Source organism: Cinclus cinclus, chromosome 9, assembly GCF_963662255.1.
Source record: "Cinclus cinclus chromosome 9, bCinCin1.1, whole genome shotgun sequence".
Classification (NCBI taxonomy): domain Eukaryota; kingdom Metazoa; phylum Chordata; class Aves; order Passeriformes; family Cinclidae; genus Cinclus; species Cinclus cinclus.
Window position 1 is genome coordinate 3,807,231 of NC_085054.1, and position 20,644 is coordinate 3,827,874.

Here is a 20,644-nt window from a genome sequence, read left to right on the forward strand (position 1 = left end):
TGTGTTCCACAGCCTTCCCCACTCCCTTGGTCCTGAGGGATGCTCCTCTCCCTCCACAGCAGCACTCACTGCAAAGCTCCAGGACCACCCAGAAGAAGCAAAGCAGTGCAGATTGCGTGGCCTCAGCCCCATGTTGTGGGTCTGGCTCTGTTCCTCTGCCATAGGGTCTGCCAGGTCCCAGGGCTGTCCCCTGCCAGGCTGTCACAAGCCCACTGGCTCTCTGTAGGGACATCCCAGCCTGTGTTCAAACTGCCCTCTCGCCAGAGCCAAGGCGAGCAGCAGGAGTCAAGCAGGAACCCTCAGCAGTAATGCTTCCTGGAAAAAAAGCACTTTGAATAAACAACCTGCTGCCTGCAGAAAATGCATGCGTCCTGTGCTAAAACAAGGGCAACAGGAGGGCCCTTCATGGGCCAGTGAGGCATCCTTTGCTGTGAAAAACCACTCAGCTTCCCCCATATTTTTCATGCCCTCTAACACATTCTTTCTTCAAAATAACTTTCTTTGCACACACCCAAAGGCAGATCTGCAGCCTTCCCTCTTTCTTAAAATAATCCTGTAAGTATCCTGAAAAATACGAAGGGGAAAAAACGCAGCACTGCCATGAAGAGCTGAGAATACCAAAAAACATCTGGTTTTGTTCCACAGGAGAGATTGCTCAACACAAACATTTACAAACCTACATTCTTGCACAAATATCTTCTCTCAGGAAGGCATGTTTGCCCACACATGTGTTTATGCGGGTTTGGAGGGAGGGAGAGAAAGAGACATTCACGTGGAAAGAAGAAATTCACCGACTTGTTGACATCAATGTACAAATAGACGTGTAATTCACACTTCACTCATGTACGCACTTTCACACCTTCTCATAAAAATTCACACCTCGTTTGCACACATGTCCACCCCCTCCAGCAAAGAAAAATATTCAAGCTGCAGATTATTTTTCTTGGAAAGTGTAAAGTCTCGAAACAATGAAAATACAGTCAATCCTTCCACACCTCGTGATTCCCTCCCCGTCTCTCCAGCTTTCACACACATGCTACCCGCTAGGCTGATACCACCAACATCACCCAGCACTCAGGAGCTGCTAGCCCCTTACTCATGCTGGGTACCGTGAACACCCTGTGAGCCCATGCAACTCCACCAGTCGGAGGGGAATTGTCATGTGAACAGAGGTGTCAGCCTCCAGCTTGCTCCAGCTCTTCCCCAACAAATGAACTCAGGACCAGAAACATACTTCTACCCTGACCTTGAAACTTCTCCCTTGCCCTGCAAGGCCATTGCAAGTTCAGTGGGAGTGAGCTAAGGAAAACCCTAGGCTTGATCCTAATTTCAGGTCAGCTTGATACCCAAATTAGACTGCTGGTGCCAGTGAGGACAGCCTGAGTGAGAGGGGCTGGAGCCCAGCTCTCTGCAGCTGAGGTCTCTCCAGCAAAACAGGACAAGCACGTGAACCCCCTGAGAAAACAGCAACAGCCACATCCCTTGGGTGTTCAGGTACCACTGGGAAAATGTCACCATCCTCCCACCTGCAGGAAAGCTTACCTGTGTCTCTCAAAGGAACATATTTTGTCCTCTCATCAATTCCTGCCCTAGAAGGTCTACTGAAACGAAGGGGGCTGCAGCTTTGCCTTGCCCACATTGTGGGCAATAGCAAACCAGGAATTCGAGGCTTCTATGAGTTATCTGAAGAGGCAAAATTACTTCAATATCTCTGTAATTGTTCTGTTGGGTTTTTTCTCTTTTGACTCACAGGTATTTAGCAGGTGAACACCTGCAATGAGAACAATAAATCTATCATCATGCCCACCCGACGGGCAGAGAGTTTGATTCAGCAGTCATGCCAATCACTGTCTTTCTGTATGAAATATGGCCTGCTTTATACAGTATACAGTAGAGGCTCAAGTGTCGATGTAAATGGATTCTTACAAACTGATGCATTGCATCCATGCAAAAGAAAGAAAAAAGAAAAGGTTAGTGGCATGGCTACTGCTCAGTCTGTATGTGTTGGAAGCAAGACATGTTCCATAGTTAATGGGCTTTGGCAGCTTTTGCCAGTCCTGAATTCACTTAATAAAATTAAAATTAAATTCTGAAGTACAAGCCAAGTCTGCCAGGTGCATGGGACATCCCACAGTTGCTCAGTGAGCAAAATGCAGGAGTTGAAAGCGAACTGCTGGGGCCCCTGCCAGTCCACATGGTAGAGGGGCCAGGGGAGTGCTGTGCTAACAAGGCCACAGGGGAGCAGCAGGGCTCCTCAAGGTAGGCTAGGGAGGTCAATACTCCCTGGCAGTGTTGGAGTAGACTATGGTCAGGTTGGGAAATCTGCAGACCCCTGTTTTCTTCAAGGCTCACCGTAACCATAACATAAATTATCCCTGCAACCTCCTCCATGCAGGGCCACTCTAACAGGGGAACTACACCAGAAGAAGACAACCAAGCCAAACGGATGGGAAAAGATGACCTGGAGAAGGCCACAAGGTGCAAAATCCTGCAAATGCTGCATTGCACAGTGCACAACTCCGAAGTTTCCCATGGAGATGGGTATCAGCAGCTGAGCTCCTCACCCTTTACAAGGGACAGACAACTCTTTCTCTGCCCTGACCTGCTAGAGACACCCAGGCTGATGAAGTCTCCTCCTGCCTCCCCCAGGCCACAACAAGCAATCATGACTTAGAGGACCCAAAAATAACAGCCAGGCCCCAGGAACCTTCATCCACACTTGGTGTTTTTCAGCTCTGCAGCTCATCAGGCACATGCTTAAACCTTAGGCCAGGAGCAGGGCATTCTCCTACTTGAATTTCCTGCTGATTAAACCCCTCTGGATTTCCCTCACCCCAGGAGAGCAGGGCTCACTGTTTTTGTTGGACCTTCCACACAGAAAATAAAGCCAACTCTGCCTGTAACAAAAATAATCTTCACCAGAGAGGCCCGTTTCACAACAAACATACATACTACAGCCTCTCAGAGCTTGTAGAGTCCAGCACAAATCTACCACGTGTTCTGATCTGCTGAGCTCAGTTTACTTACGGGATATCATTCAGGGTTGCACACAAAAATTAGAGTGCCCTGGATGCCTTAGAAGCAGCAGAAGCATCACTGTCTGTGCTGCTTGAAAAAAGCAGCCTTTGAGGACAGCAGAGGAACAAGGGAGAGAGATGTGGGTGTTCCACAGCAGAATGCACTGCCTAGTCTTGTCACTTCTCTTCCTGGCATGAGGCCCTCCAGCCCAACTTCACACTCTCATTCAAACACTGCAGAAGATTTCCGTGTCCCAGGATTCAGCACTGGGCAGAGGAAACTTGCCCTTCCAACCCTCTGAGGGCACAGCAAAATACAGGTTCTGGCATACATGACCCACTTCTTTCAGAGCTGCTGAACTTGGCTCAAGCCCTTGTGCAGGAAACCCATGTTTCATTTCTGTTAGTCACACAGCTCTTCAGGAATCAGAATTTTTCAAGGTCCTTGCGTGTCCAAGAACTTTGCCAAACCCTGGTATGGAGGAGACAAACAGATCTCTTCTGCCAAGGATTCATTACCATTAACACTCATCCTGCCTCATTCCCCGAGCTCTGACCCTGCCTGGGCACAGCTAACGTGGCAGGGGCTCTCACCCCAAACCACTCTCACCCCAAACCACACGGCACAACTTTCGCAGGAGGCAGGAATGCAAATATAAACTCTCAGACTTAAATCATACAGTTTAAGCATTGGCCAAGGAGAGAAACATAGTGCAGAGGAAGCTAACAAGATTAGATGTTTTATCTCCAGGAGCATAGATCATCTTAGCAGAAGCGTGTTTGCTTTGGATTGCAAGATAAAGCTTCAAAGGCTTCCTGAGCAAATTAATGGACAAACACACCCAAACAGCACAAGGCTCTTACATGCACATTTCATTCCAGAGCACTACCCACATCCACATCTTGAGATTTCGCACAATCAGGGAGAGTCCCCTGAACATTTCATTGCGAACTTTTACCAGTTTAAACTAAAATTTTGCTTAAAAGTAGAGACGCAGTGAAGTAGAACTTAAAGACTGCTTTTGCGATTTGAACTAGGATTTTGTTCAATTCAAAGTGTCTCAAGCCTGTCATGAGACAAGCTCATAAAACACTGTCTGGGCTTAAGCAAGAAAGGAACGGGCCAATCCATCAGTTGAGGAATGCAGCCATTTGACTGCTTCCTAAGGCAACTGGGAAGGGATGCAATATATTCATTTTATAGCACTGGACAGCAGTGAAAGGGGAACACTGGAAAGCTCAGCAAATGGAACATTTTAGCTGTGAGCCTTTGCAAAAAGAGATAATTTGAAATTTTTAAATAAGAAGGGAATGTTGGAGGGAGGAAGAGAGAGAAGGAGATTTGGAGACTTCTAATACCTGCACTTTTTTCCCCTCATGTTAATCCACAAAAGAATTAAGTAGAAGCCTTGAAATAGAGACCTACTCAAGCTTCACCCATGGAAAATGAGAGGGCCAAATCCTGCATGCAAATCCAGGTAATTTGCTTTGAAATCACTGGAGTTCACTGGAGTTCAGCTGATTTCTGCCCCTGTGTTTCTGGATAGCCACCTTCCAGGGGCTGGCATTGCTTTATACCACTTGAGCCAGTGACAACCTTGACCTTTAAATGTCCATCCTGCCCAATCCCTCCCTTATATCTTTGATGAGATTTTATAGCCTGTTTATCCACCTCCAGTAACTTTATTATTTGTCATCTTATATCAGAAATATATTGGAAATGCAATTCCAATAGGGTAACCAACTTAATAGCATTAGTCTTTCTATAGATATGTGTGTACACTCAATTCTCCCAGCTTGCCTGCAAATGTTACCTGTGGGTCTGGAATTACAACTCCTGGCTGCTCCAGTAATCATCCTGGAGAGCACGTGAGTATGTGTGTACACATGCAAGGGAGGGGGATAACTGCATTTTGAACTTGGAGAAATCATGCCTGCCTCTCTGTTAGGCTCCCAAAGGCTTGAAATCTCATGGAAAAATGCTGCTATCTCCCAGGAATAGGTGGCAGCTTTATGAGACTCTCAAGCTGCAGGTCAAGCAGTTTCTGAGTAAAACTCCCCAGTACAGCAGGCAAGGAAACAGATCTGGGGAAGCTTAAACCTTCCTGCATGGCAGCCTGGCACCCTACCTATAAGTTACATAAGGAAAAAAATATGATTGTGAAAATTCGCTGAGCCACCCCCATTAATGCTGTCAATAACAGACTCATTCAAGGGCCATGGAGACAAGAGACATTTCTAGTTGTACACATTGAAAAAATATTCCCCTAGGATTCCTCTCTAAAGAGCTTCAGACTTGATGAAAGGTGTTCAATGCCTCTGAAATACTAATTAGTATTATTAATATTACAAAAATTCCAGGGAAAAAAAAAGCTTATCTCATCTCTCATCTCCCCCTGCTCCCTCCCAGCTTCCTCACACCTTTTGAACTCATCTGTCAGGGTCCATTCTGAAACTGGATCCTGTTTTCCCCATCAGGCAGTAGCACTTTACCCCTGGCTCTTCCCACAGCAGCTGGCAGAGCCTCTCCATCTCACAACACCCCTGGCTTGGCCCTCCCTCCCAGGGGCCCTGTTGGAGCCTCGGAGCACAATGCAGTGCTTTGGCTGCAGAAAGTCCCAAGTCCCACGGATGGGATGGGAGGGCAGCAGCCTCTCCTGAGCCACTTGGAGAGAGCCCTGCCGTGGGTCCCCCCTGTGCACTCTGCTGAGCAGTAGTGGCTTCAGCCTTTGGTGCTAGTGGTGAGGCTCAGCAACAGCTGGATTTGAGCATGCTGTCAAAGTTATAGCACATTCTGGTGAGTGTCTTAAACACTTTGTTTCCTGCTGAGCACATATTCAGCAGTCAAACAGAAAGGGAGGAAAGCAGAAGTGAGCTTGGGGTGTGCACAAGGGTGAAAGTTGTCAAGGGGCTCTGGGTTTGTGAGGGATGGATGCAGAAGTGTGCATGTGTGGCAGCAGCAAGGCAGTCCCCAGTGACTGGTGTGGCTCTGTGTGTAAGAGGAAAGGTAGAGAACTGTGTGCCTGTGAAGACAGAGGAAGAACCAGGGAGATCATAAGAGTGTGTGTACGTACGTCTACATGCACAAGGGGTTTTCCTCTTTCTGCATGCATCCCTTTACAAAAAGGGGGTTGAAAGGAGCCTTTCAATAAAACGTAAGCAGAATAAAAGGACAGCATCCTTTTGGCTTCACCATCTTCCCAGAGGGGACATGGAAAAGGGCAAGCATTCAAGCCCCACACAGACAGTACTTCACAGCTTCAGGTTGACCCACCAGAACAGCTGGGCAGATGTCCTGCCTGTGTCTCAAATGCATGGGGAGAAATGAGGGCAGGTTTCAAAGACCTGGAGCCTAGTACTTTACCTCTGGAGCCCATTTTCTTTGACTCATCAAGTATGAAGGAAGGGGAAGAAGCAGTCAGACAGGGACCTTAGAGCTATCCACCCCTGCAAGTTATACTTTGGGTTGTTTGGCATGCCAACCTGTTGCTCATACCCCTTTTCCCAGACGGCTTGGGAAGAGGTCATCTCCCCAAGGCTGTAGCTGGAGCCCCAGCCTCCCAGCATTACTTTAGCTGTCCTCCCTGTGATTCACGGGCACGGCTTGCACATAGAAAGGGTTACAGATCCAAGTTGTGATTTCGAGTGTTTGGCCCCGTGCCTGCTTACCTCGTGCTGACAAACCTCTCCTCCGTGTCTATGTTTGTGCCTTTTCATTGCACAGGCATCAAGGCTGGCCCAGGATCTGGCCTTCTGAGATTGCAGTTTGGCTCAGGCAGGGAGCAGGCTGACCCTTTGATTCTGACTGTGATTAAACCCATGCTACTGTAGCGCTAAGCCGTGTGCAACACTGTTAGCAACAGCCGTGATTTATGTTGTTGCTAGTATTGCGGTTTCCACCAGGGTGTAGACAGGGATTTCAAAAATCGCCCAGCTACCTCTTTGTCTGTGTGTGTATTATAATTAGACATGTGTCAAAGGGCTGTTACAGAGTGAGGATGGAGCTGGAAACGTTCACACCCCACTTCTGCCCCCACCGCCCGGCGGACACCATCAACCCCAGCCTGGGTGTGTGCCGGCACATCAGCTCTCCACACTTCCCGGATTAGACAACTGTATTCCCAAGACCCCATGGAGGCACGGTGGTGGTGACTTCACTACACAATAGGCAACAAGTATAACAGCTTCCAGTTTGCTCTCAGGCGGCTGCAATCTGCCCCCACCACCGTGGCTAAATGACAACTTTTTTTTCTATTTTGATTTCAGATAGGATCACGGGTCTCAGATGTAGACAATTTATTTTCCTAGCACAGCTGGTCTGTCAGAGGTCATATAATTTGGCAGCAATCCCAGTGCTTAAAAATTAATTTTTCCTTATTAATACAACTGGGGGTCCCACAGGATAGGATCCCAGCCTTATCTGAACCTGACAGCTTCCTAAACCCCATGAAGGATGCTTTCTCCTCTCAAGCTATATGCAGTACAAGGCCACCATGTCCTGGTGCCTGGCAGCACTGGAGGTTTCTGCTAGGAAACCAACCCACCCACCTGCTGGGACGGGAAATGCTGCCTTCTCCAGCCCAAAAAAAGTGGGGTACTTTCTCTTTTTAACCTTCTAAAGCCACGCCACAAGCTACCAAACACAGAGAAGATACTGGGAAGGGGGGGGGGGTGGGGGGGAGGGGGGCAGAAGGAACAAGGCAGGGAGATGGGAAGTGCCTCCATAGAGCCCTCTGGGACCAATATGCATGCCTGTCACTCCAGACACCGCACACCATGATTTTCTGCAGCAGTAAAACTAGGAAAACAAAATGCAGCATCCTAACCTGGGTCAGAGCGCTTCACCGAGCTTGTATCAGTGGCTTTCAGTGATTCTCTGACAACTATCTGATTCCTAGTGTAAAAAAGCTTTTGTTTCCAGTAAGAGCCGAGTTCACAGCACAAGGGGAGTAGGACACCACACTCAGTGCTTGTGTGCGTGTTTGTATGTGTGGCCGCGCGCTTGCTTGGCAGCAATTTGTTTTGGTACTCCTCCCCACCTTGCTACATCTCCTAAGTCACTACTAAAAATAATAGCTTTTAAGTAAACTATTTGGAAGGCTTCAGAGTGAGCTTTGCTCAGAGCTGCATAATCATCTGAACGGCTCAGTACTTGGGTCACTCAAATATGTTACTTTCTTACTTCATTGCTTTTTACGGGAAAATGAAAAACACACAGCCCTCCAACATTCAGATTTATTTTCACAGGTCTCCCACCCACTCTCCTCCATGGTTATGTCAGGGTTTGCTCGGCTACATACAAATTGGCAGCTGCACTGTTTATCTCTTACTGTAGAAATATTGCATGAGGGTTTTTTCCATGTAGATTATCATATTATTGTCTATTAAAAACGTCTCCCCTCTCTACTAACCTCCCTTAGGGAACCTAAAGAGGGACTTCCATAATGGGGGAAGGCTTTCAGATACACCAGACTGAAACATAAATCCATCTACCTCTGGCATGTTTCCCTTACTAGGCTGGCTAATTTACTGGAGCTGAGTGTAGCCTGATCGAGGTTTGCCTCGATCCCATTACCCCGTACCTTTGCTCGCTGTGCTGGCAATAAAGTCATTTGACCGGATTGTAAGCCGCACATCATCATCTCGTCAAACCACCGCTGGTGTCGGCCACAGAGAGACAACTTCCTTGCTGGTTCCAACACCATGTGATGCTCTGCTTAGCCGGGAAAACCCCACATTCAAAGAAACACTGCTAACAGCGCCTGAACGGCCTGAGAGACACGGTTTGCCCGCAAACCTCTTCCTTAGCCAGCAGTCCGGGTGCCGAACTCACTCCAGGGTAGAAGGAGGTGAACGCACGGACACGGGCACACAGTCGAACTCCGCGGCCACAGGGATCACAGCCGGACTGGCCAGGGCACCCTCAGGAGCCAGCCTGAGGCTACAGCCCGATCTGCCGCAGCACAAAACCTACTCCAGGAGATCAGATACTGCACTTCTGCAACGGGGATCATCTGAAAAGACTGTTGCACTCAGCAAGGGCCTCCCAGGACACTGCCCTTTCTCTTCATCCCATCAAGTGCCTATTCGTTTTCCTGCTTGAACAAAAGATGGGATTTTTTTCCCCTTTCCTTTATAACCGTAAGGAAGGAGATGATGCCAACCGGCAGCTGAATGTTTATCGGCAATGTCTGTGCTTCGCACTGCGAAAGAAATGGATTTTCTCAGGCAGCAGAGACTCTCTCATTTCCCCTTTACAAGGGGAAGCTGGGTGGCCACACAGCTCCAAGACAGGAGAAGGCAGAATGCACTCTGCCATCATCTAACGCCGCTCGGGTCAGACCGCAGCTCAGGGCCCTGAGCCACGTTCCGAGGCCCCGACTAACGGGAAGGCAAACCCACAGGTCAGCAGCTGCGGGCTCGGCACTGCCGTCCTGCCAGGCAGCTCCTGAGCGCAGAAGGAGCCTATCCTTTTCCTTCAGAGACTATTCCACATCGGGACTCTGTTGCCCCCACTAGCGAGACTCAAAGCCACTGGCCGGGGAGCACAGGGCCCAGCCCCAGCCCCGCTCCTGTCCCCATGCCGAAGCGACGCAAAGACGGGTTTCACCCCAGCACCTCCTGACAGTCCAGCCCAGCTCGTCAGCGAGGAACAGAAAAACACACTCGCGACCCAAAACTTGCCATGAACCCGCCTTGTCCCGGGACAGCCCGGCGTTTGCAAAGTGCGTGCGGGTCCCGCACGTAGCGCGGGCAGCCTTTCCTGAGGGTGCCGCTGCCGCCGCCGAGCTTCGCCCGCTCCCAGCCCTGCACTGCCCCGGCTGCTGCTCCCGCCACACGATTTTAATTTCTCACCTAAAGTTTCCCGGGGCTGCAACCCGGCGCGAGTCCTCGGACATTCGGATGCGGGTGTCCGACACGTGGCTGTCCCTACCGCTTCCCCTGCCTTCCTAAAAAAACCAGCACACAACTTTCCAGTGCGGCTCCATCCCCTCGCCCCTTCACGCCGGGCGTCGGGAGCGGCGCGGCTGCAACCGCTGCGCTCCTTGCCGGGAGTGCGCCGTCCCCGCCCCGCCGCACGCATGAGCCCCTCCAAAACCCGTGCTGCGAAAGCTGCGTGGCGCGGCCGATCGCTCACGCGTTCCCTAAATTTATTGCCACGCAACGCATCTATGCTTGAGACCGGGACCGCGCCCGGGAACCCGAAAGTTGGGCGGACGGGGACATCCCTCATCCCTGAGGGCGCCTTACCTGTCTCCGCCGTGCCTCCGGAGCCGGGCAAGCACAGCCCTAGAAATCCCCAAGCGAGAAGAAACGTATCCATCCTCCGGAACAAATTATAAAAAAAAAAATAAAAAAAAACAAAAAAAACAAACCAAAACCCACAGCACAAGACCCGAGGCTGCGGGGCCGGGCTTCACCTCGTTACCCCGGGCGCGCCGCGCCCCGTGTGGGCGCCCCACTCGCTACCAGCTCCGGCGGGGCTCAGCGAGGGGGGGCGGCGGCGCTCCCAGCGCCGGGGTTGCGGGGCGGGCGGTGCCGGCGGAGCGCCTCTCCCCTAGGGTGACCCGCGGGGCCGGCGCCTCGGCATCCCCCGGGGCGCGGCGGCGATGGTGCTGCGGGCTGGGGCGCCGTCTGCGCCTCCTCTCCCTCCCCGCCGGCGCCTCGCAGCCTTTTCAGGCAGGGCGGCATGTGGCTGTCAGCGCCGAGCGCCGGCGCCGCCTCCCGCGCCCCCCCGCCCGCCCGCGCACCGCACCGCCCCCGCGCCCCGCCCCGCCCGCCCCGCCCGCGGGCAGCACGGGGACCGGGGCGGCTCGGGGACCGGGGCAGCGAGGGGACCGGGGCAGCGAGGGGACCGGGGCAGCGAGGGGACCGGGGCGGCTCGGGGACCGGGGCGGCACGGGGACCGGGGCAGCGAGGGGACCGGGGCGGCTCGGGGACCGGGGCAGCGAGGGGACCGGGGCAGCGAGGGGACCGGGGCGGCTCGGGGACCGGGGCGGCACGGGGACCGGGGCAGCGAGGGGACCGGGGCGGCACGGGGACCGGGGCGGCTCGGGGACCGGGGCGGCTCGGGGACCGGGGCGGCACGGGGACCGGGGCAGCGAGGGGACCGGGGCGGCACGGGGACCGGGGCGGTTCGGGGACCGGGGTGACGAGGGGACCGGGGCGGTTCGGGGACCGGGGTGGCCCCGCGGAGCCGGGCGCGTCCCGGCCGCGCTGCCGTGCCGCGGGTGCTGGCCGGCCCCCGCCCGGGCGCTGACGGCCCCGCAGCGCAGGCAGGAACCAAACCCGCTGGAAATAACGGCAAAAGAGACGGCTGTGCGAAGGGAGACACCCAGAAATTGTCGGATGGGGGAGCATCAGGACAAGGATTGTCCCTGCTCGTGGGCTTCCGCCGCTGCCGGCCGAGAGCCAGAAGCGCAGAGCCTCGACCAGAGCCGCCTTGCCAGAGCAGGGAGCGGCAGAGAAAGCACACGCTGCCTCGCTCCTGGCACCCACGTTGCGGTGCAAAGGCTGCTACAAGGAACAAATGCAAACCCCCTCCGGGACTGCACCACAGCTGGCTTCCACGCTCCAAACCCGTTTTCTCCGAGATGCTCTTTAAAAAACACGAACCGAGAGCAGCGCTCGTAAAGTTTGTTCGCCTGTGCCCTGTGAGGGTGGGGAGTCTCTGCCCGAGCTGGAACTGCTGGGACCGTGCGTTTACTTGTTGCTTGTATTCACAGACCAGGACAGGCTTAAAAGCTGGTGTCTGGCAAACTGGGGCTAGCTCACACTTCCATCCTCTTTGAGAGGTGAAATTTCAAAGCAAGTGAAATGAGCCCTAAAACCCTGCGCCAAAAAGCTATTTCAAAACAATTCCTTTATGTTGTTGGTGAACCCTTAGATTTTAGATTCCAACTTCCAAATAAACAGACAAAATGATTAAAGCTATGTTATCTCAGTTTTTTAAGTTGGTAATTAGTGAAGAGATACTGGCATGTGGCAGAAGTGAGATACATCATTGTGTGGGTGAGAGGGAAAGTAAGAACATTTCACTGGTATTCATTTAGGGTGATGAGACTAATTATTTTGTACTCTGCTGTCTATCAGTTATGAGTAGCATTATGAGCTCACGTCAATGAAATCACGATGCCAACCTGTTTAAGCACTTTCACACAACACAAACGCTTAGAGTTCCTCTGAGGCCAGTGAAGTTCATTGACAGCAACAGATTTGGCCTGACAGATAGATCTGATATTTCAGCCATTACCCTGAGGGCTGTAGCATCCCTCTTCCTTCTATGTGTTTTGATACCTGATTTTGCATCTTCTGTGGCTCAAATGTGCACCAAAACCCACTGAAGTCAATGCAAAACCAGTGGCAGCAGTCTACTGTCTTATTTCTTGTATTTTGATGTGGAATTATGCAACTATTATTTACTACTGGCTTGTAGTTAGGCTACTATCAAGCTAGTGAAGTGTGATTTTTTGCGTGTATAAATAGCCCTTGAAAAACATAACACAGATATCAGAGTGTAATATAAACCCACAGCATGAATCATTCCTTTCTTAAGACATGCATGGAAAAGGAAGATGTTACTAAGCCCTAATCAGAGACAGCCCCATCTCACGTACCATATGGCACAGGGGCAATTTTTCTTCCATTATGTTCCGTTTTCCCTGGTTAAGGTCAATAGAAGAGTGCAAACACAGCCTTGAACTGATAACAGCTCTGATCTGTTACTGAATTAAGAGAAGATAACACTAGGAAAGAAAATGGTGATGGGAAATGTAGTTACCTGCTGCTCCACAGAGGTTTCTCTCAGCTGCTCTTCAATTGCTCTCCACAAATCCAGCCCTTTGTTTATTGTTGGGTCTCAAATCTCCTCTCCCTAACGTGCCCCTGTCAGGAAAGGAAAGGCACAACTGAAGAACCAGGCAGTGCTACTGCAGTTTCTACCACTGTGTTCAGGACAGGATGATAATAGAGCCGGTGACACCTATTACTCCAGCTCAGGTAGAAGAGTGTCAAAAACACTTCTTTGGGGAGCATTTAATACTCTGACCCTCTCTCAGGTTTGAAGGCACTGAGCACAAGGTGATGCTATGTACCGTGAGCTTTCCTCTGCCTGTTTCCAGGGGCAGCTGCTGTTGCTGTGGGCATCACTCCGTGCCCCAAGGGAGGCTGGACCTCATCAGCTCTCATGCCAGGAAGTCCTGCTTCTGCCAGAGGGCTCAGGGCTCTGCTCAGTCTTCCTGCAGGTATTTAAAACCCACAAGTAAGCACTCGCCAAACCCATCAGGAGCTGCAGTGTTTTTCCATGTCTGTATGTCAGAAACATCCACAAAACCTCACTGAAAATGGGACAATATGTAATTTAATGTACTGTAATATTTAACATACCATCTGCATTAAATTTGGTTGAAGGAATTTTGCAGCCCCAGCATTAGTCAGAGCTGTGATGCAGTGAAATTTCCCTGTCTCTCCTTCCCTCTAGCAGAAAGCCTTCTCAAACACTGCCTAGTTCCCTGCTGCTGACCCAAGGGCCTGTGTACCTAGGGTTTTCCCTGGCACTCTGCAGCTCTGCTTTTCTCCTCCCTCTAATTGCAGCTCCTTCTAAACATTGATCATGCAGCCTCATTTATTTTCAATCACAGCTTCCTCTTTCTAAATGAGTCCTTCTCTCCCCATGAACTGACCATCAGGAGGTGTCTGTAAAGCAGGAAATCCCCAAGTTTTTCCTCTGAGCCTTTCTCAATCCTGATTTAAAAGAAAATAAAATTAAAACCAAGGCATCATGTATTCCTGTAACCTTCTCTTGGCTCCAGAGTAGTTGGACAAACAGGGTGTTGCCCCCAGTTTTATGTCAAAACATACTATTTCCAATGCAGATCTTGACAGCCTTCCAGAGAAAACAACAGGGCAGGACTGAAACAGGGTTAGGAATGAGAAAGGGGAAAAATGATACCCAGCCTAGATAAAACCATAAGTATTGTCAATCAGCAGGAGAGCAGGGACTCAAACATTTTTGGCAGGGTATCCAAGAAGCAGGAGAGCAGGGCATGGGGGCAGACGGTGTGGGTTGTCTCTCAATTCCTCACAGAAATGCAGACTTCTTGTTGCACTTTTCCTCCTCCAGACAGTGCTTTGAGATCCTTGGCTAAAAAGCTCTAAGTGCATCATATAAAATGTTTTTATTAGTCTATCAGGTGCATGATTACGAGATCTCATTTTATAGCCACAAATAGCCAATAATTACCTTAGCATCCCATTAGCCCTAGCCTTCACCCAGACTGTTCGCTGGGGAATTTGTCCATACTCAAAAAGCAGGCCAGTACCCCAACTTGGACAAAGTAGTGTGGCACGTTGCATTCAAGTCCATAAACTTCCAGTCTAGAGGTGGCTTAATTAGCAAGCTGGCCTGTTAATTTATTAATGGGGAATACCACGTCTGCTAATCTGCTAAGCAGCGGCCGCAGAGCAAGCCCAGAGGCTGCCCCTTCAGCTCTTGGGCACTGTAGCAGGCAAATGCTTGCCCACCCCATCTCTGCTTGCTCACCCCATTACTGCCCTCCTGCCCCACTCCTGCTGACCATGTTATTGCCCCCTCACCCTGTTACTCTTCACCTCCTTCTAGCTTGTCCCCCCCATTTTCCCAGCTGCCAGCCTATCTTCCCGGCAGCAGGGAGTAGCTTTCTCCCTCTGCCTGTCCTGCGCACAGATATTCGATCCAGGGGGAGCGGTGCTGGTGTGCACTGCCCCGACTGCCCGGCTGTGGTGTGGCCTGAAGCCCAGGTAGGCACACTGGTCCTGGGCCACCACTGCCCTGCTGCGGTGCTGGGACCTAGTGGCTGGCTCTGGGGAGAGTACAGGAGCAGCACAGACTGCAGAAACAAAGTTACAGAACAAGGGGATGGGGGAAAAATTGCATAAACGTCTGGAAACAGAGAGGAAGAGAGCTAGTGGAGTTAAAATCCATCATGGGATTAGCGGAGAGAGGGAGCGTGATTCCTGCTGGCTCAGGAGGTGCTGAGCTGCGGGAGGGGTGCAGAGGTGCTCTGGGATCCTGCTCCATGCAGCAGACTGTGCAGGGGGCAGTGGTACTGACACGGGGGAGGAAAGACCCTGCATCTTCAGAGTTAATAAAGAAAGCTTTCAGACCTCAGCAAGCTGACTAAATTAGGCAGAATATAAAGGTGATGTATTATTTCTCAATACAGCAGTGGTATGAAAGGAGGCAATGGGTTCTTTTGAAGCAGCTGCTGTGTAATCCAGGGCTTTCAGGTGTACTTCAACCAAATGCTCTCCTGGTTTCAGCAGGTTAACTTCATTAAAGGCTCCATCTACCACTTTAATGTTCACTAAAATCCCACTGGGTGGGTATATTAGGCAGAAATAACCCCCACAAGATGATTGCATGCTGTTGCTTGGCACAGTGAATGGACCTGGAGGAGAAAATGGAGGAGGGAAGGGGGGCACACAGTGACCAAGGCTGGAAGGACAGATCCTGAATTGCTGTAGAGTAGCAGCAGGCCTGTCCCTTTGCTAAATGCATCAGAAGCCACTGCAGAAAAACCCCAAGCCTGCAGGGAGCTGTCCCTCTTGACCCCATCTCCACAAATAACCTGCTTGGTTCCTCTCTGCTTTGGCATGCTCCTTCTCCACACACCCACTGGTCCCCCAGCTTGTGAGGAGGGTGCTGATTTTCCACAGCTTCTCCTCACTTGCAAAGAGGAGACCATGGGGCTGTAAAGGCCATCTGTTCCTTCAACAGACCCTGGAAATTCTGTGGCTTTGCTACTGTGAGCTTTGACTGGGGCTTGAGTACCTTACCCCTCTGTAGCTGTTGGGTGCAGTTAAGATTCTTGAAAAATGAAAAAACTTCTGGTGTGAGGTGACCCAAACTCTGTATGTTCACCACTGACTCTGGTTCCTACCCACAGAGCAGCACATGGGCAGCTTCATCCTGGAGAAGCTCCAGCTGGACCTCTACCCAGTTAGAGTCACAATCCAAGGGCCTCATTTAAAGTCTGCTGAAGCTGGTGTGAGTTCATCCATCAACTTCAGTGATGGCTGGATGCGACCCAAGTGGCTGAACCCTGCAAAGCCAGCATGATGTCTTTAACTGTAAGTGCTGCCATTGCCTTTGCCGGGCTGGCTTCCACGGTGTGTCACAGTCTGTAGTAAGCACTTAATGTGGCTGTGTGCTCGGGTTAGAAAGGGCCATGCCACCAGTCTTACTAAAACACTTCCTTAAAAATACAAGATTTCTTCTTAAACTAGTAAGTCACTTAGACCACCCCCCCCCCCCCCCCCCCCGCCTGAAACTTGGCAAAAAATTTCTTAGGACAGAAGCTATTTCTTTTTTCTTATAAACAAAATGCCATTACCATGCTTTAGATGTTGGCTTGATAGATTCTGGCAAGAAAACTCATGTGTGTATTTTAAAGGGATTTCTCCTTTTCTTATCATGGTTTAGCTTTTGACCTCACCATTCTTCCCCCTCCCCTCTCCCTCCCCATCCTAGGCACATTCCAGCGTGACTTCCGTGGTGGTACGTCACACAGCCCTCCCAGCAACTGGGGTTAGCAGTTAGCTCCCTCCAGCAGATAGCACATTCTTCTGGAGCACTGTCACAGGGAAAGCCTCGAGCTGTGAAAGGTTTTCTTTCCCTTTTAATCTTTTATTTTCTTTGATGTTCATTTTAAAATAAATTATTGTGCCTTATATTTATTATGGTACCTGGCTGGGCAAGGTCCAGGACCTCTCTTCTGTCCAAACACAGATTCAGAGACAGTTCTTGCGTCAAACAGTTTACAATCTGAAGAGACAAAGCAGACAAAAACCAAGAGCCAGATACAACATGGATGACAAGCCTGTGGATTACTTTAGCATTTAGTTAAGTTGTAAACTGTTGAGGAAGAGATTGCTATTTGACTATGCCTGTGCAATATCAGAAGTGGGAACTTCTGATGGTGCTGAATTGTTGTTTGGAGATAGTTTTTAACACAGAACAGGTGAGGATGTCCCAGAAAAATCAGTGATTCCTAAGAAAACCATGGCTTTTCACTTGACTTCACCTAGCATATGTCAGTGACCTCAAAAGGCAATCTCACAACACAAAAAGCCATGCATAATCTGCTAATAAAAGACAGATCAGAACAGATCTAGAGGATCCCAGCTGATAGCTGTAAGCCATGCTGAGCCATGTTTTCAACACGGCCAAACACTCCTGTGTTTTGAGAACATTTCAAAGCATGTTTGGCACAGAACTTACTTACATGCTTCCCTTCCTCCAAAGTTCCTAGTGGCACTATGGTCTCGCTGGAGACAGCTCTGCTGGACGTATCATGAATATCATCTTCATAATCCTCCTTTTGGCATAAGCACACATCTCAAGTCAGATCTTGAATTTATGCCACTTCCTAGACAAGGAATCCATAATCTTGGAGGAGCCCTACCCTGCTTCCCTTCCCTTTCTGTGAATGTTTGGAAACACAGACTCCACCCTTTCCTTCTGGGGATAAGGCTGCTTCCTTATCATTGCAGAGTAGATCTTTTTTCCCCAAGAGGGGTCACCCCTCCTCAGGATCCTGCACACAGACCCTATTGATTTTTTAGTGTTACTTCTTCTGGAAATCAGTGGTGCTAAGGCTGCTCCACAGTCAATAGGGTGGCCATGAAACCTACGCCTCAAATAACTGCACCAGATGGTCCTCCAGGGAATTGGGACTGTAGAACAACAGCCAGGAAACAGATGATTTTCTGGCCAGCTTGTACAGCAGGGCAGTGAAAACACTCTTGTGCTCAGCTGCCTTCACATTAGGAACACATGGCTCCTCTGCAAATTCAGGCTGTGCTTCTCGGAAGTTCAAACCTAGGGCTTAGCAGCAAGAATGTGCCAAAGTAAAAAGGTGCACTAGAATAACTATTATCAGGCACTCTGAAATGAAGCGCGGTTTTGAGGCCATGCAGTGGCAGATTTGGAGAATCAATAGAGTCTTTTGGTCATTCTGAGCCAGATGAATAACCCAAGTTCTACCCCAGTATAACCCTGTTGGTAGTACCAGGCCTTTACTGTATTTCTGTTTCCTTCCCATGCCAGGAAAATGGGACAGCTGATACCTTTTCCCTCCCACCCCTTGTCTGACTTCTTTGCTTGATGTTGCACTCCAGACTGGTCTCTCCTCATGCACAGCACAGTGGATCCAGTGGTTACTGTCATACAATCAATCCTCAGGTGCAGGTTTTTCTTTTTCCTCCACAGTATGCTGCATTTATCAGCATCAACCATGAGCCCAGCACAGTCGGGCTTCCCCTTGCTCTCAGCACCTGAGAGCATTTGGGTTCACAAACCTTGCTATTAATAATACATTGTGCAAAGTTGGTACAGAGCTCAAAGTTTTCCATGTGCGTGACGCAGTTTGATTTTAACTGTGGGTATCATTATCATCAAAGAGACTGAGGAATGGCAGCTTTTAGTTAAACAAATGGGAAACTGTATTTAGTTTCTTTTGCCACATTGTGATAGGAAAGAATAAAGGCTTTTAAATGTATTTTACAGCTGCTGTTTCTTAGGTTTTTCTGTCTTAGTATAGTCTCTGTTGTTCTGACTGGGAAGTTGTTGCAAAATCTTCTTGTTTTTAAGGGTCCTGTTGAAATAATAAATATTAATTTTCTCACTCCTGATTTTTTTTTTGTTGTGACGGGAATTTCAGATGGGGGGAATGGAGGGATGAGCTGTAAAGCATCAACAGTTGAGAGGATGTTCTGGGTGAGTGATGAGAGAGGGGGCCTAGATATCACAGTAGTGAAGTGTGAAGGAGAAGAGGTGTCTCCCTGGAAAGTGAGAAGGCAATTGGCAGAGGAGCCCAAGGCTCTTTGTAAGGAGCAGGGCAGAGGCTGAGCTGGGAAGTGGGAGCTGAAAGTGCTCAGCAAGGAAGCCAGGGGAGAGCAGGGAAAATGCTAGAAAAGAGCAGCATGAAACTGTAGTCTTTGATGAGAAGAGCTGGAGTCCTCCTACTGTAGCCACTAGAAATGAATATCAGTGAAGCAATTAGTTGTGTGAGCAATGGGACAAATGAATGCTGCTTTCCTGGAGGTACTTAGCATGTAGTTGGATTCATGGATGTACAATAAAGATCAAGCTCAGGCCTTTCCTGATATGGTGGCACAAACATGGTCCCTCTATCTCCCCAGCTGTCTTTAGAAATCTTGCAGGAGATTTGTATTTCTGATTAAATTGCCCAATGGTTCAAAAGTTGCTGTGGCAGCAGCAGAGAAATATATGGTCATATATCATATATAAGCCTCTTCCTCACACACTTAACTAAAAGTATATAGGTATATCCTTGTACTTGCAACACAGTTCTATCCCTGAGGGCTACAGGTAGTTTAGGAAAGCCATAGTGATTGCAGTTTCCCCCATTTTACGTGACACAGCACAAATACTAGACCTGTTCCAGGCAGAGCAGAGGCCCCCATACTCCTCACCACCACTCACCTCAATCTTAGGTGCTCTAAGAAATATTTTGACCTTTCACCTGCTGAAAACACAAAAGCAGTGTCTTTCTCTTCCAAGTGCTCTTACACATTTGAATCAAAGGTGCCCAGAGATGTCCATCTGAGATCCCTCCTTCTCTTGGCTCAGTCCCACAGCACAGCCACAGGTGGCTGTCACCCAGTGGAGACTGGTTACAGGGCTGATTCCAAACAGAAGGTGAGCAGCAAAGAAGCCCCATCTGCTAAACACATGAAAGGTGAATTGACATGAGTTCAAGCCAAGTATTGCAATGTAGCTGCGAATCTGAAAACTATGTTCCGAAGAAACAAAGCCCCACTTTAAAACAAATCCAAAAAAATCCCATCCTGCTTCTATTGAAGTCAATGGCAAAATTCCCACTGCTTTAACCAGGAACAGAATCAGGCCACTTCCAGACAGATTTACAGCCAACACATGCTGTAACGCTTGCATACTGCATGTGCTTACTTCTATTTCCAGCCATGTTAAAAAATTATAGCAAATGCCTATGAATTGGTGTGTATGAGTTATTGTGCTGCTAATGAGAGGAAGAATTACCCGAACATGGTTTAGATGGTCATCCATTGCCAGCACAGATGAAATTGCTGGGTCATCCACTGGCCTTATATTGCTGTTCATCCCATTAGCATTTCCATTAGAATTATTGCAAAATGTAACTCAATTTTTTTGGCGGATGTGGGGAGTGACACAGACTGTGTTTGCTATTAGAGCTTCTAAGGAATTGGAACTGGAGCTGAAGGCACACTCCTGGGCCACACTGCAGCCACGAACATGGCATTACTCTGACAGGAGCTCTTCTGCTTAACCGGGGCAGCAGGAGACATTCTAAGTGTAGCAAGAGACAAAAATTACTTCTTCCAGTTGAAGGCCCCTACACATAATGCATACGTGCTTGTGCACTAGAAAGCTTTGCCTAATTCATTCCCACATGCTCCTTGCTTTGGGTAGCTGAATCCATCCCTCACACATGTTAAGAAGTTTGGAAAAAAAAGATCTGTGTGAGGTTTAGACTGCAAAGTGCTGCCTGAAACCAGTGGGTTTCTCAGAGGCTGCTGTTTGCCAGCCTCTTTGGTAACTAGACCCCATATTCTTTGAAGCTATC

The 20,644-nt window shown here is 49.5% G+C and overlaps 1 protein-coding gene across 1 annotated transcript in view; it reads right to left on the minus strand.

Moving 5' to 3' along the window:
* LOC134047167 (neuropilin-2-like) overlaps positions 1 to 10,713 on the minus strand; it is a 74,084-nt gene extending 63,371 nt beyond the window's left edge. The window contains exon 1 of the mRNA XM_062498130.1: positions 10,269 to 10,713. Coding sequence (XP_062354114.1) covers positions 10,269 to 10,341 — 73 coding nt within the window. The 5' untranslated portion in view covers positions 10,342 to 10,713. The remainder of the gene's footprint in view (positions 1 to 10,268) is intronic.
* Positions 10,714 to 20,644: the final 9,931 nt, after the last annotated feature.